Source organism: Prorops nasuta, unplaced genomic scaffold (genome assembly GCF_024137725.1).
Source record: "Prorops nasuta isolate Cenicafe-Biocafe unplaced genomic scaffold, Cenicafe_Pnas_1.2 PNAS00017, whole genome shotgun sequence".
Taxonomy (NCBI): Eukaryota; Metazoa; Arthropoda; class Insecta; order Hymenoptera; family Bethylidae; genus Prorops; species Prorops nasuta.
The window spans coordinates 2696527-2710667 of record NW_027116814.1 but is presented as its reverse complement, the minus strand read 5'-3'; the positions used below and the strand labels follow the sequence as shown (position 1 = coordinate 2710667).

At 31.2% G+C, this 14141-nt stretch overlaps 2 protein-coding genes across 3 annotated transcripts; one reads left to right on the top strand and one right to left on the bottom strand.

Annotated features, from left to right (window-relative positions):
- The first annotated feature begins 267 nt into the window (after positions 1-267).
- Positions 268-8020, top strand: obe (obelus). 2 transcript variants are annotated; one of them, XM_066737180.1, is made up of 12 exons: positions 268-421; positions 523-678; positions 801-892; positions 992-1140; positions 1221-1466; positions 1535-5734; positions 5809-6300; positions 6371-6561; positions 6633-6801; positions 6893-7150; positions 7238-7583; positions 7654-8020. In XM_066737180.1, the coding sequence occupies exons 2-12, from the start codon at positions 548-550 to the stop codon at positions 7740-7742; spliced, it is 6363 nt and encodes a 2120-aa protein (XP_066593277.1). In that variant the 5' UTR covers positions 268-421; positions 523-547; the 3' UTR covers positions 7743-8020. The 2 variants fall into 2 exon arrangements, with proteins under 2 accessions (XP_066593277.1, XP_066593278.1); XM_066737181.1 differs by lacking the exons at positions 268-421; positions 523-678; positions 801-892; positions 992-1140; positions 1221-1466 and having other exon boundaries at positions 1911-2008; positions 2076-5734.
- Positions 8021-8174: 154 nt separating this feature from the next.
- On the bottom strand, positions 8175-11355 carry LOC136779553 (protein MEMO1). Its single transcript, XM_066737182.1, has 9 exons — positions 10921-11355; positions 10744-10855; positions 10592-10673; positions 10450-10518; positions 10124-10236; positions 9944-10055; positions 9651-9870; positions 9468-9572; positions 8175-9402 (listed from the first exon to the last, which is right to left on the bottom strand). Exons 2-9 carry the CDS (start codon positions 10793-10795, stop codon positions 9265-9267), a joined length of 891 nt encoding a protein of 296 aa, XP_066593279.1. The 5' UTR covers positions 10796-10855; positions 10921-11355; the 3' UTR covers positions 8175-9264.
- Positions 11356-14141: the final 2786 nt, after the last annotated feature.

The window sequence follows — 14141 nt, the reverse complement described above, 5'->3', positions numbered from 1 at the left end:
TTTAGTATTTAATAAAGAAATGTAAAATTTAAACAAATATAATTTACTATTAATGTTTGCCAAAATATAATTAAAAAGCTAAATTTGTCTGGTATTAGATATCAGATCCATATCATTACAAATTTAAATAACGGTGGGAATTGAACAAAAATGGCGGACCAATCAGAAATGATTTCGCTCGTGTCCAGCCTCTTATTGCGTGTCTCTACTCTCTAGTCTCTACTCTCTACTCTCTACTCGAAGGTGAAAAACTGATAAATCACGCCATCCACCTTCGTCCTTCCTTCCTATCCCTCACACACTTCTGTCAGACGTCAGTTCTGTCGTAAAACCGGAAACATATGCTCCTGTCCTCTGCTCTTCTCTCGGCTGTCGAGTCGGCCACAGTCGGCCAGTCTCGGCTGTTCTTCCGTCTCCCCAGGTATTCATACCTCCATGGACGACATACATACGTGTTTTGTTTTGTTAGAGTTCAAAATACTTGCATTGCCGAACTGTAACTAATGAAGTTTTTAATTGTAGACCCTGTTGGTAATTATAAACAAAAATGACGGAATTACCGCGTATCACAAGATCATTACGAATTTATTCTAGTTTGGGTCGATCAAAAGGATTATTGAACCCAGAAAGCAATGATTTAAATAAGAAAAGGATAGAGAAAGTGAATTCTTTAAAAAGGTTAGTATATTTTAAGAAGTTTTTAATTGTTGTAAAAAATTAAAACTTTATATTTTGGACATTGAACTACATAATAATATTTTGTCACTGCATAAAAGAAAGATAAAGTAATACTTTTTCAGAGGACTGAGTTGGAAAACATTATGTAAAAATTTACCAGAAACTGTACAACCAAGTCTTCAAAAATTGCATCAGATGGCAGAAGTAATTTTTGGTTGGTTTCTATTAATATAAATATTAATATTACACATGCAAATACACACATTGCACAATTATTATTATTATAATCTTTGTAACTAATTCTTGCTTATAGAGGGTCAACAAGCTGATGTTATTGACGAGTTTGCAGTATTTATTTTACGTCTCTTAATTGATGAAACACTTGTAACAAATAAAAATTATGAGCTAATGCATGAAGTAGCAGGGTTTTTCAGCAGAGATACTGCTACCTTATTATTAGTGGTAATATAGATATCTAACTTTGTTTTACACAATTATTCTAAAATTAAATTTGGTGCTAAGTCTCTTATCTGTATAAATAGATAGTATTGCAAATTCGAGATGAACTACAGGAAGAACATTTAAATTTGATAAGAGGAGAAGGAAATAACAATTCTACTAATTTTGAAAATAGATTTGGAACAAAAATAGTATATAATCCATCAAAAGTAATCTGGCCTGATACTACAGCCTTACGTGGTATGACTAATGGCTTTAATATTGAAAATATTAACAAATTCACTATGACATATTCCAATGGAAATCAGAATGCTTCATCAAAATCTAAGGTTCGCTTTAATTATTTCTTGCAAGAAATATATGTTGTAGTAATAATTACTTTTTTCTATCATTGCAGTTTAAAAAGAGCAAATTTATTGAAGACTTAAAAGCTTGTTATGCAAAAGTTTCTTCCATGATGACCTATGAACAATTTTCAGGAATTATTGTGGAAAAACTTCTTAGTTCTGATAATGTACAAGATGAGCTATTTAATTTACTAGGTTATGAACACATAGAATTTATAGAATATTTAATTGAACATCGTGAAAGTATCCTAGCACTATCAATGCATAAACATTTAACTAAGACATCATTGTATAAGTCAGGGCCTATCATCAATCAAGTTACTGTTCAGTCTGAAGAAGAAAAATTAAAGATGAAGCAATTGAGAAAACATGAAAAAAAAATTAATAAATTGGCAAGTAAATTAGAAGGTAATCTGGAATCTGAAGAAAAAATATTTGATCCTATACAGCTACGTATGAAGAGAACAGAAGCATTGGCAGCTGCAACTGCTCCACTATTTAAAAAAACTTCAACAATAACTAAAGTAAGAGAGCAGTTTCCATATGTATTTGATTCTAAAATATCTAGTAGAGATAATACTGGCTTTGTAGCAGGTAAAAAAGTTATGTTAGCAGAAGGTGTTAAACGAATAGATAATGCCATAGCTGAAGAAGTTCACATACCAATTCCAGAAAATGAATATCTAGAAATAGGCAAAGAACCAGTTTTAATATCTACTTTAGATGACATAGGCCAAATGGCTTTTAATGGCATAAAATCTCTCAATAGGATACAGACAATAGTATTTGATGCTGCTTATCATACCAACGAGAATTTACTGATTTGTGCTCCTACAGGAGCTGGTAAAACGAATGTAGCTATGCTAACAGTAATTCACCAATTAAAACAGCATATACAGAATGATTTGCTTATGAAAGATCAGTTTAAAATTATTTATGTTGCTCCAATGAAAGCTCTTGCAGCAGAAATGACAAGAAATTTTAACAAAAGGTTGACTTGTCTGGGTGTTACTGTTCGGGAGCTCACTGGAGATACCCAGTTAAGTAAACAGGAAATTCAGCAAACTCAAATGATTGTAACTACACCGGAAAAATGGGACATTATTACTCGGAAAGGCACTGGAGATATATCTTTAACAAGCATAGTTAAATTATTGATCATTGACGAGGTACATTTGTTGCACGGGGATCGGGGTCCAGTCGTAGAAGCATTGGTAGCAAGAACCTTGAGACAAGTGGAGTCCTCGCAAAGTATGATAAGAATTGTTGGACTTTCTGCAACACTACCAAATTATCTAGACGTCGCAAGGTTTTTAAGAGTAAACCCGTACAAAGGACTTTTTTACTTTGATCATCGTTTTCGACCAGTTCCATTAAGTCAAACATTTATCGGCGTTAAGGCCTTAAAGCCACTTTCACAAGCAGCTGACATGGACGAAGTTTGCTATAACAATGTCGTTGAAATGGTACGCAAAGGCCATCAAGTGATGGTCTTTGTGCACGCACGTAATGCCACTGTTAGATTGGCAAATGTATTGAAAGAAAAGGCTATGAAAGACAATTGCCTTAAATTATTTATGCCTGATGGAACAGCAAATTTAGCAGGTAAAGCATTCGCCAAGTCTACGAATAAGCATTTACTAGAACTATTTATGAATGGATTATCCGTTCACCATGCAGGAATGCTAAGATCAGATAGAAACCTAGTAGAAAAGTTGTTTGCCGAAGGATTGATAAAAGTCTTAGTCTGCACTTCGACACTGGCTTGGGGTGTAAACTTGCCTGCCCACGCAGTCATTATTAAAGGAACGGAAATTTATGACTCGAAACACGGTTCATTCGTAGATTTAGGTATTCTTGATGTATTGCAAATTTTTGGCAGAGCTGGTAGACCACAATTTGATACTTCTGGACATGCAGTCATCATAACATCTCATAATAAGCTATCACATTATTTATCTCTGTTAACTAATCAAATACCAATAGAAAGCAGCTTTATTAATTATTTGGCAGACAACCTGAATGCAGAAATAGCACTTGGAACAATCTCTAATATCGATGAAGCTATCGAATGGCTAAGCTATACTTACTTGTTCGTTCGTATGCGCTTAAACCATTTGGCTTATGGGATCACTGCTCAAGAAATTATAGAAGATCTCAATCTTGAATCGAAAAGAAGACAGCTGATTGATACTGCAGCAAAAGCCTTAGATAAAGCAAAAATGATTCGATATAATATTCGCACACGTGATTTATCTGCCACAAACCTAGGACGAACTGCTAGCCACTATTATTTAAAATATGACACAGTTGAAATTTTTAATGAGCGAACGAAACCTATTATGACGGAAGCCGATATTTTAGGAATGATATCATTGTCACAAGAGTTTCAACAGTTAAAAGTTCGTGATGATGAAGTTAACGAGCTACAGGAACTATTAAATAATTATTGCGAAGTAAATGCTTATGGTGGACCTGAAAATGTACATGGAAAAGTTAATATATTGCTTCAAACTTATTTATCTAGAGGACGTGTCAATGGGTTCTCTCTAATCTCCGATTTAGCCTACGTTACACAAAATTCTACAAGGATATGTCGAGCTCTGTTTGAAATTTTGCTAAGACAGAACAATGCAATAATGGCTGGCAGATTGTTGGAAGTGGCCAAAATGTTTGAAGCACAGCTATGGTCTCACATGAGTCCCCTTCGACAGTTTATGTGCCTATCCAACGATATTTTAACGAAAATAGAAAATAGCCAACTGACTATAGACAGATTAAAGGACATGGATGTTCAAGAAATTGGAAACTTCTTGCGTAACCAAAGAGTTGGTGCTTTGATAAAAAAATGTTGCGAGGAATTTCCTGTTTTAGAACTTAAATCAAGTCTTCAACCAATAACGCGTACAGTTTTAAGAATACATCTAAAAATAATTCCAAATTTTAAATGGAACGATAAGGTTCATGGTAAAACGTCGGAAGCTTTTTGGATTTGGATCGAAGATCCTGATAATAATTTCATTTACCATCACGAATATTTTATAGTGACGAAAAGAATGGTTATTAAATGTCTTGAGCAAGAATTAGTAATGACTATACCACTGATAGAACCATTGCCTACACAATATTTGGTAAAAGTAACCAGCGATCATTGGTTGGGATCGGAAACAATGCTTCCTTTGACATTTAGAAATTTGATCCTTCCAGAAACCCAGCCTCCACATACGGATCTCTTGGAATTACGACCTCTATCCGTAGCTGCTCTGAAGGAACCATCTTTCGAAAGGCTATACAAATTCTCTCACTTTAATCCCATTCAAACACAAATATTTCATTGCTTATATCATACCGACAATAATGTTCTCTTGGGCGCCCCAACCGGCTCAGGAAAAACTATAGCTGCAGAAATAGCAATGTTCAGAGTATTTAAGGAATTCCCTGATAAAAAAATAGTTTATATTGCACCGTTAAAGGCACTGGTTCGAGAAAGAATCAACGATTGGAAGAATAGATTGGAGAAACAACTAGGTAAACTGGTAGTCGAGCTAACTGGTGACGTTACACCAGATATTAAAGTTATAGCTGATTCAAATGTAATTGTAACGACACCAGAGAAATGGGACGGTATCAGCAGAAGCTGGCAAACTAGGACTTATGTACAGAACGTAGCACTGATAATCATAGATGAAATTCATTTGCTTGGAGAAGATAGAGGACCTGTTCTGGAAGTAATTATTTCCAGAACCAATTTTATTTCTTCACACACCTCCAGAAAACTGCGAGTGATTGGACTCTCGACTGCTTTGGCGAACGCCAGTGATCTAGCAAATTGGCTTGGAATTAACGAAATGGGTCTTTACAATTTCCGACATTCCGTAAGACCGGTTCCTCTAAATATTCACATTAGTGGATTTCCTGGCAAGCATTATTGTCCGAGGATGGCTACTATGAATAGACCAACCTTCCAAGCAATTAGACAGCATTCACCATGTAGTCCAGCTCTAATTTTTGTTTCTTCGCGAAGACAAACAAGGCTCACTGCCCTAGACTTGATTGCTTACCTTGCGGCCGAGGATAATCCTAAGCAATGGCTAAACATGCCTGAAGAAGAGATGGATAGCATTTTAGAAAGTATCAAAGATTCAAATCTAAAGTTAACATTAGCTTTTGGTATTGGACTTCATCATGCAGGACTACAAGAGAAAGATAGAAGAGTCGTTGAAGAATTATTTGTCAACAATAAGATTCAGGTGAAATATATTTTATTTGCTTCTTTCTACTTTATATTCAACATTTAATTTTTACAATGAATTATCTTTTATAGGTATTAATAACAACGGCTACTTTAGCTTGGGGAGTAAATTTCCCAGCTCATCTTGTTGTTGTAAAAGGTACAGAATATTATGATGGAAAAACAAAGCGTTACGTAGATATGCCGATAACGGATGTTCTTCAAATGATTGGCAGAGCTGGTCGACCTCAATTTGACAACTCTGGGGTAGCTGTTGTTCTCGTACATGACTTAAAAAAAAGTTTCTATAAAAAATTCTTACATGAACCATTCCCAGTGGAATCTAGTTTATTGGCAGTACTACCTGATCATATAAACGCTGAAATTGTTGCTGGCACAATTAATAATAAACAAGAGTTCTTGGATTATTTAACATGGACTTACTTCTTCAGAAGACTAATGAAAAATCCAATATACTATGATTTGGAAGCTTTGGAGCCACATAAAATTAATCATTATTTATCTGAATTGGTGGAAAATACTTCAAAAGTTTTAATCGAATCCCATTGTATTGATTATGATGAGGTAACTCTTTGTTTTCTTGAGATCATTGAAAATGATTTTCATTTCTATTTACAAAGCGACTTTATTTTAGGAAAATAATTCATTTGTCGCTCTTTCATATGGAAAAATAGCTTCATTTTATTATCTTTCGCATAATACGATGGCGATGTTTGAGCAATTTTTACACCAAAATTTAACATTAGAGCAATGCTTAAAAATTTTGTGTAACTCGTATGAATACAACGAACTACCCGTCAGGCATAATGAGGAATTGTTAAACGAGTAAGAGAAAATTTGAAGCAATTTTTCTCATAAAATTTATCAAAAAACTTACTATTTCTTTTCTTTTACAGAGAACTAGCAAAATCTTGCCGTTATTCAGTCGATAATCTTACATATGACTCACCTAATACAAAAGCATTTCTTCTCTTACAAGCACATTTTTCCAGGCTTGAGCTTCCTTCTACTGATTATATTACAGATTTAAAATCAGTTCTCGATCAGGCAATCAGAATTATTCAGGTAAACAGTATAGTTTTAAAATTTTGTTCTATAAACCTCCACTAAATTTTCTAGGGGTTTTAAACCTACTTAACTATTATTATTACTTCAGGCAATGATAGATACTGTTGCCGAACATGGATGGCTGTCAAGCACAATAAGAATAACTCAATTATTACAAATGATAATTCAGGCAAGATGGATTGATGAACCTGCTATCACTACTTTGCCATTTGTAAACAGAGAGCATGTACGTCTTTTTACTGATTTTGCACCAGCTCTTCCACTTCTACATGCTGTTACATTCAATAATTTTGAAAAATTATTAAACCTGTTTGAGACTGAGTTACGTGAAGAGCAAATAAAACAGGTATTCGATTGAATTGACTAACTTCTGTTTCTTTTAATTCATCTATGATGATATGAACTAACTTATTTTTTAATGTATTCCATTCAGATTTATCAAGTAATTAAGGAACTGCCTATTTTAAATGTGGATTTGACACTCCAAGGATGGTGGGAAGATGGCACAGAGAAGAAACACGTTTTGCTTAAACCTGATGCTGAGAACATCAATGTTCATTCAAATCAAGAATATACATTAATCATTGGAATGAGACGAAAGAATTATTCCAGCACACTCAAAGCTTATAGTCCCATGTATCATAAGGGGAAAGATGAAGGATGGTTCTTAATAATTGGATCCAACTTTGATAATGATGTGTGGGCATTAAAAAGAGCAAATGGTATACATGGACGTCAAAGATATTTTCATTTGCAATTTACAACTCCTTTTAATCTAGGTAAATATAAATTAGTTAAATAATACTTGTATAAAAACTTTACCCATTTGACTTTAAACTTACTTTACAGGACCAATAAAATTAACATTCTTTTTGATATCTGATTGCTACATGGGTTTTGATCAACAGTACGATATTCATCTAAATGTTATATCTTAACAAAACAATATATTTATGGCTTAAAATTTAATTTTTTAAATGCTTGTTTGATAATTTTGTTTTGTACAGTTTTGTTTCTCTAAGAAATTTAAGGTAACTTTAACACTATATTAAAATGTAAATATAGTTTATTAAAAAAAAATAAAAATATTATTTTTATTAGCCACGCATTATACTTACCCTAAACAAACAAAAATCCAAATAGTCCTTGTTTATTCTTTAATAAGGAAAGTGTCTAGAGAAATAATATACGTTCTAAGTTTCAATATTTAATAGCAAGAAATTTTTTATGTCAATATAAAACAACTTGTAGTAGTATAAAAAATAAACACGCAATAATGACAATTCAAGACTATATATTACAAGTTGTGTAAATATGCATGTAACCTAGCAATTATTCATTGGGTCTGTTTTTGTTACCTTTGTTTTCTAAACTTTTCATTAAAAGTACATACTTCATGATATATAATACAATTTTTGTGAATAGTGTAGAAATTAGAGGGAACAAACACAAGTCTACTTTTCCTCTTATGCACATCTTATTATTTTAAAGATATAACATTTGAGATATTTAAAGAAAACTGCCTTGTTTGTATTTTTGTTATTAATCAAGTGATACAATTCCTTTTTTCTTGTTTTTTGTAACTTTCGAAATTTTCGATGCGAATGAAATTCTAAAAATATTTCATTTTAATAAAACATTCTTTAGATTGTTTTTCGTTAATTTATTATTTTATGTTCTCTATCATTTTATCGTTACAGTGTAGATAAAGCTAAGGCATTTTTCTCGTTACAATAATTGGCTACACCTAATTATACAATAAATTGTAAGATAGGAAGGATATGAGATCATTCCATTGCTTTGTTTCAAAAAAATATGCGCTAATACAAATGTACTCGCAATTAATTTACAATAAACAGTACCAATAATGTTCATTTCAAAAATTTAACACTAGAGCCACCTCCAATGAATTTTTAATTCTTTATCCAACTAAATTTTTATTTAAAACAAAATAAATAACATCTTAATTAAAATATATAATTTTGTTCACAGCACCCTTACAAAAAATTCATAAACCATAAATTATAAAACAAAAACCCAATGTCAATCATTTTAACTGTTTCAGTAGCTCTAGTGTTAATAATAACTGCAAACTCACAATATTGAGCTGCACCTAGTATTAACAATTAATTTTATTAATTTAAAGCTTTCTTATACATTAAGCAAAGCAAAGAAATTCTTAAGTTCCTCCATTAGTAATATGGAAGTACTAATTATGTTTAATAAGTAATTAGAACAAATATGCTTACAAATGTCATTGCCATTAAAAATGAAAATCTATCTCCAATTTATGCAAGTAAATCCCTGATCATATGGATACTATAATTCTGTTGATTCTATTTTCATTACACCTGGCTCCGAGATATTAATTTTTTATATAAGGTATTATAAATGTAGTGCCAGTTGCTGTGTATTGAATTTTAATATAAAAGTTTCAGTGTTTATTAAATTATTATTCCATCACTCAAGAACTAAGGAAGCACTTGCATAGCTAACTGAGCTATCATGCATATTGATACACTGACTACTTTGAGCATATTTCAAAAATTTCAAATTCATTCTTTGACCATTAGTTTTTCCTTTGAAACTATTAATCGCCTACAAAATATTGCAATTAAATATTATTTATTTCAAAAGATATTTACAGTTAATTAATAATTTACCTGCAACAAAACTCCAATAGGATGTCTTCCACATATAGTGTTTCCATATTTCTTAAGATAATCTGTGAAAGATGCAGGATTCAAGGATTCTATTATATCCATACCCTGTCAAATATAATCAAATATAATCAGTTTCAAAGTGCAAAAAGTACAGCTAACATGAATACATCTAAGGATACATACCATTTTATCCAAATTCTGTATAGATCTGTGGATAGGTCCATTTGATCTATCATGATAAGTATAGCGAAAGCGTTGTCCCCAGTGACAAAAATCAGAGGATATAATAAAAAGGGTTTGAGGGTCTGCCATGTATGGGGCTAGCAATCTTCCATAAAATGCTTCTCTTTCAGGACTTAGTGAACCAACAAAAATGGGTACAATGGTAAAAGAGTCTTTAAATCTAAAATAGAGTATATATACATAATTATATAATTACTCAGCAATATTTATATGATTTTAATAAAATTTCATACTCTTCCATAACTTTGGCAATAAAAGGCAGCTGCATTTCAACACTATGCTCTTCTTCATCCGTACTCATATTCATCCATTCGAAATGGCCAGATTGTTCTAATTCTTGATACACTGTGAAAAATAAATAACTTTAAACAAAGTTTAGCTGTAAAAGAATAATATTTCAATTTATTTATCACCTTTTTGATCAATTTGTAAATCATAAAGAGGTGTTCGATAAATAGCAGCTGGAGAGAGGGCACACCCTGCTAATCTCACATAATGAGAAGGTCCTAGAATAAATATTCTACGGCTGCATAGCAGCACATTTTCTTGTCTGATTCACTTATTTATTGTTACTAAACCTTATATAATTAAAAGAAATAATTTTAGTTAAAAAGTACTTAATAGTTTAACTCAAAATATGGCAATAAAGCGAGTTTAAAAGCTTTCATAATATAATTTCTTAAAATTTAAATGGTAAAAATTAGTAAGGAAATAAATTTTGTGATATATTAAGACTTACACAAGTACTGGGCTAATTTGACGATAAGCAAAGCCAGCGCATCCACCACAGTAACTATATCCTGCATGACTGTAAAAGTTATTTGTTAGTAATGAAATAAAAAATAGGACTAAAAAGATACATATAATGAGCAATTACTAACGGAGCTATTATTGCTCTGGCAGGTCCATGGGACAAATCAGCAGCTGTCAACCAGTCTTCGAGCTGTTTACTTAACTCAGATGCTAAATTAAAAGAAGAACTTAAATATTTTCTATAATAGTGCTTTAAATTCAAAATAAATAATATACTTACCAGAATCCGAATACCAGCTACCAGCGTGTGTTGCTCGTCTCGTTAGTGCCATTTTACACTTTTACCACTGTGTTGTTAGCCCGTGTTTTTAATACCAGCATACACAAACTTTCTACTTATGGAAAACATTCTCTTTAGCAACAATATTTACGACCATCGAAAATGTATTACACTTACGATATAAATACGATTGTCCTGTAGTAATTGATGCAACTTAAAATGATTAGAGTTGTTTCTGCAAGGATCGGATTTTTTCTAAATATTCTAAAATTATGTACGAGATTGAAATCGACTAGTTTGAGATAAGGTTTGCATTATTTTGAGCACTTTTTAGAAAAATACTGTTCGTCAATTTTTTCAGGTTAATCACAATATAAAAATAACACAACAAATCTCCAGTAAAAAATAATATATTTTCTTTCGCAAATATCATGAAAAAGTACTCGTAATTCTAGTCTCACTGAACACTTGCACATAAACTATAATTTGTATTTTACGAAATCTATAGTCTATACAACGTAACATACAACAATGCAAGTTGGACGCTTCTACAAAGAAGCTGAATTATAATTCAGTTTGTGTTAGCAAGGATGCAATCGATTAATCGATAGCGAAAAAATTACTAGATCAAAATTAGGTAATCCCAATGTAATTTTAACGACAATTTTTGGTATCGGTACGGACTGAAAATGATATATATATATATATGTACATTTATCATTACACGTACCGATATTTATCGTTAACTTCTGCCTAACGATACCGAAATTTGCCTGTAAGAGTTACAGAATTGCCTTACAGATAATCCGGAGACAATCAGAGGATGGACTTGGGGCACTTGGGCCTAATAGAGCAATTGTGGGAGCTTTCCAATTAGCCTAGTGAATGTTTACGTTTGCTGATCTGTATTCTGTAGCTCTTACTGCTCTTATCGAAAAATTTCAACATCGTTAGACCAAAGTTAACGATAAATGTCGGTATGTTTGTGCAATGATAAATGTATACCTACATATACGTCACTTTCAATTCGTACCCATACTAGAAATTTTCGTTAAAATTACAGAATTCTTCGGGTACCTATATATACGTCACTTTCAATTCGTACCCATACTGAAAATTTTCGTTAAAATTACAGAATTCTTCGGGATCTGATTCAGATATTCAAATTACAGATCAAACTAGCCTCAGTGATGCAGCGGTGAAAAAACATATCTAGATAGATCGTAGGCTTTTGGTGATCAGATCGAACAGAAGGATTAGGCTACTACAGGGAGTTGACTACTGCGATTATTACTGATGTTTCAGCAACGAAGGGATACTGACGTGATAGATGTGACAATAATAATTATTATTGAATATAACTTTGATCTATAACTATATATGTATATACATATGTATATTAGGGTGTCCATAAAATTGAAAGTTCCCAAGCTCAGCGTAAAAATGATTCCGAATGGTTAAAAAATAAGAGATATGGGGTTTATTTCGATTTTAAATAGGTTTGTGCTGTACCGCAAAGCAAAAAACTACGTTTATTGAGACATTTTTGCTTATAACTCTTAAATCCTGCATTTTTTGGAAAACTTTCATAAGGACGAACGAAAGCTTATAAAATTCTTTACAATTTATGTTTTATGCATTTTTAGCGTAAATCGAATAGTTATTGAGTTAAAACGCTGTAAATAAGGAAATTTTAAGCAAACCTCTAACAAAGTTGAATTTTTTTTCGTAAATTTTTATTTTTTTATCTCCAATATATAGGGTGTTTCACGCAAGACGCCCTAGAGCATGGATATAAAATGACGTGTATCTCTTTAACTATAAGAAATATTCAATTTTTACATAGGACATTTTCGAAACCTTTTGTTATTTGCTTTCAAAAAGGTCATATGAAACCATTGAATATTTCTTATTTTTAAAGCGATATACGTCACGTATATATCCATGCACTGGGACGTCTTACTTAAAATATCCTGTATATGAAAGATAAAAAAATAAAAATTTACGAGAAGAAATTCAACTTTGTTATAGATTTGCTTAAAATTTCCATATTTACAGCGTTTTAACTCAATAAGTATTAGATTTACGCTAAAAATGCATAAAACATAAATTGTAAAGAATTTTATAAGCTTTCATTCGTCCTTATGAAAGTTTTCCAAAAAATGCAGGATTTAAGAGTTATAAGCAAAAATGTCTCAATAAACGTATTTTTTCGATTTGCATCACAGCACAAACCTATTTAAAATCGAAATAATCCCCATACCTCTTATTTTTTAACCATTCGGAATCATTTTTACGCTGAGCTTGGGAACTTTCAATTTTATGGACACCCTAATGTATATATATGATAAAAGAGATAAAAATTATTTATATAATATAAATGATAAATATAGTTATATAAAATTGCAAAAGATAGAGTGATTAAAGTTAGATTATCGTTAATGGACTTTTTAGTTTATAAAGTTCAAATCTGAAATGCTCGTTCATTTAAGCATAAAATTATGGGCACTTTTATGATTTCTTCCAAAATCTCAAGTCTTATTAAAATGAATATTTGATCCTCGAAAATTGACAGAAATATCATCATTATTATGCTCCCGATATATACCAGCAAAATTCTTGTCTGGCGGAATATTATCTACAATAATAATTAATTCAAAGATTATATATTCTAATTAAAAAACTCTAAACTTATCAGTTATTCTCAGATAAAACTTAATTACCTTACGATCTCTCTTTCAGATAGTGCAATATTATCGAACGAATGAAATAGTTCTACAATATAATGTGCTGTAACAGCATCAAAATTTTTTCAATTGTATCGTCATCTGTTGCTAATAATGGGCCACCCCCCTCCCCCACCCTAGCAACACACGTGACAACAAATGTTCCACTTTATAGTCAACTGTTGATTTTAAATTAACTTTTTTAAAAGATTGACTAATATAGTCAATTTTTAACTATCAATCATCTATAAGTTGACTTAAAGTCAACAGTTGATTATAAATTGGGACATTGTTAGAGCACCATCTGTCATAAGACGATGAGCTTTTTATTTAGTGTATCATTTCTTAGATGTACACACTGAAATGGGATATATATTATATTTTTTAAATATATATATATATATATATATATTTACAAATATTTTGTCCAAATATATTTATAAAATACGCTTTTAGAATGCTTAACATATATATAAATATATTTTATCAGTATAAAATTAAAAAAAACTTCACATTATTATTTTAATTAATATTTTTTAAAATTTTGATTAGAATAATATATAAATGAATTTATTATAAAAATGTTGAATATTTAATAATAAGATATATTATATTATTATACTTGTAAAAATATGAAAGGGAGATTAATTTAGACATAATATGACTATCATA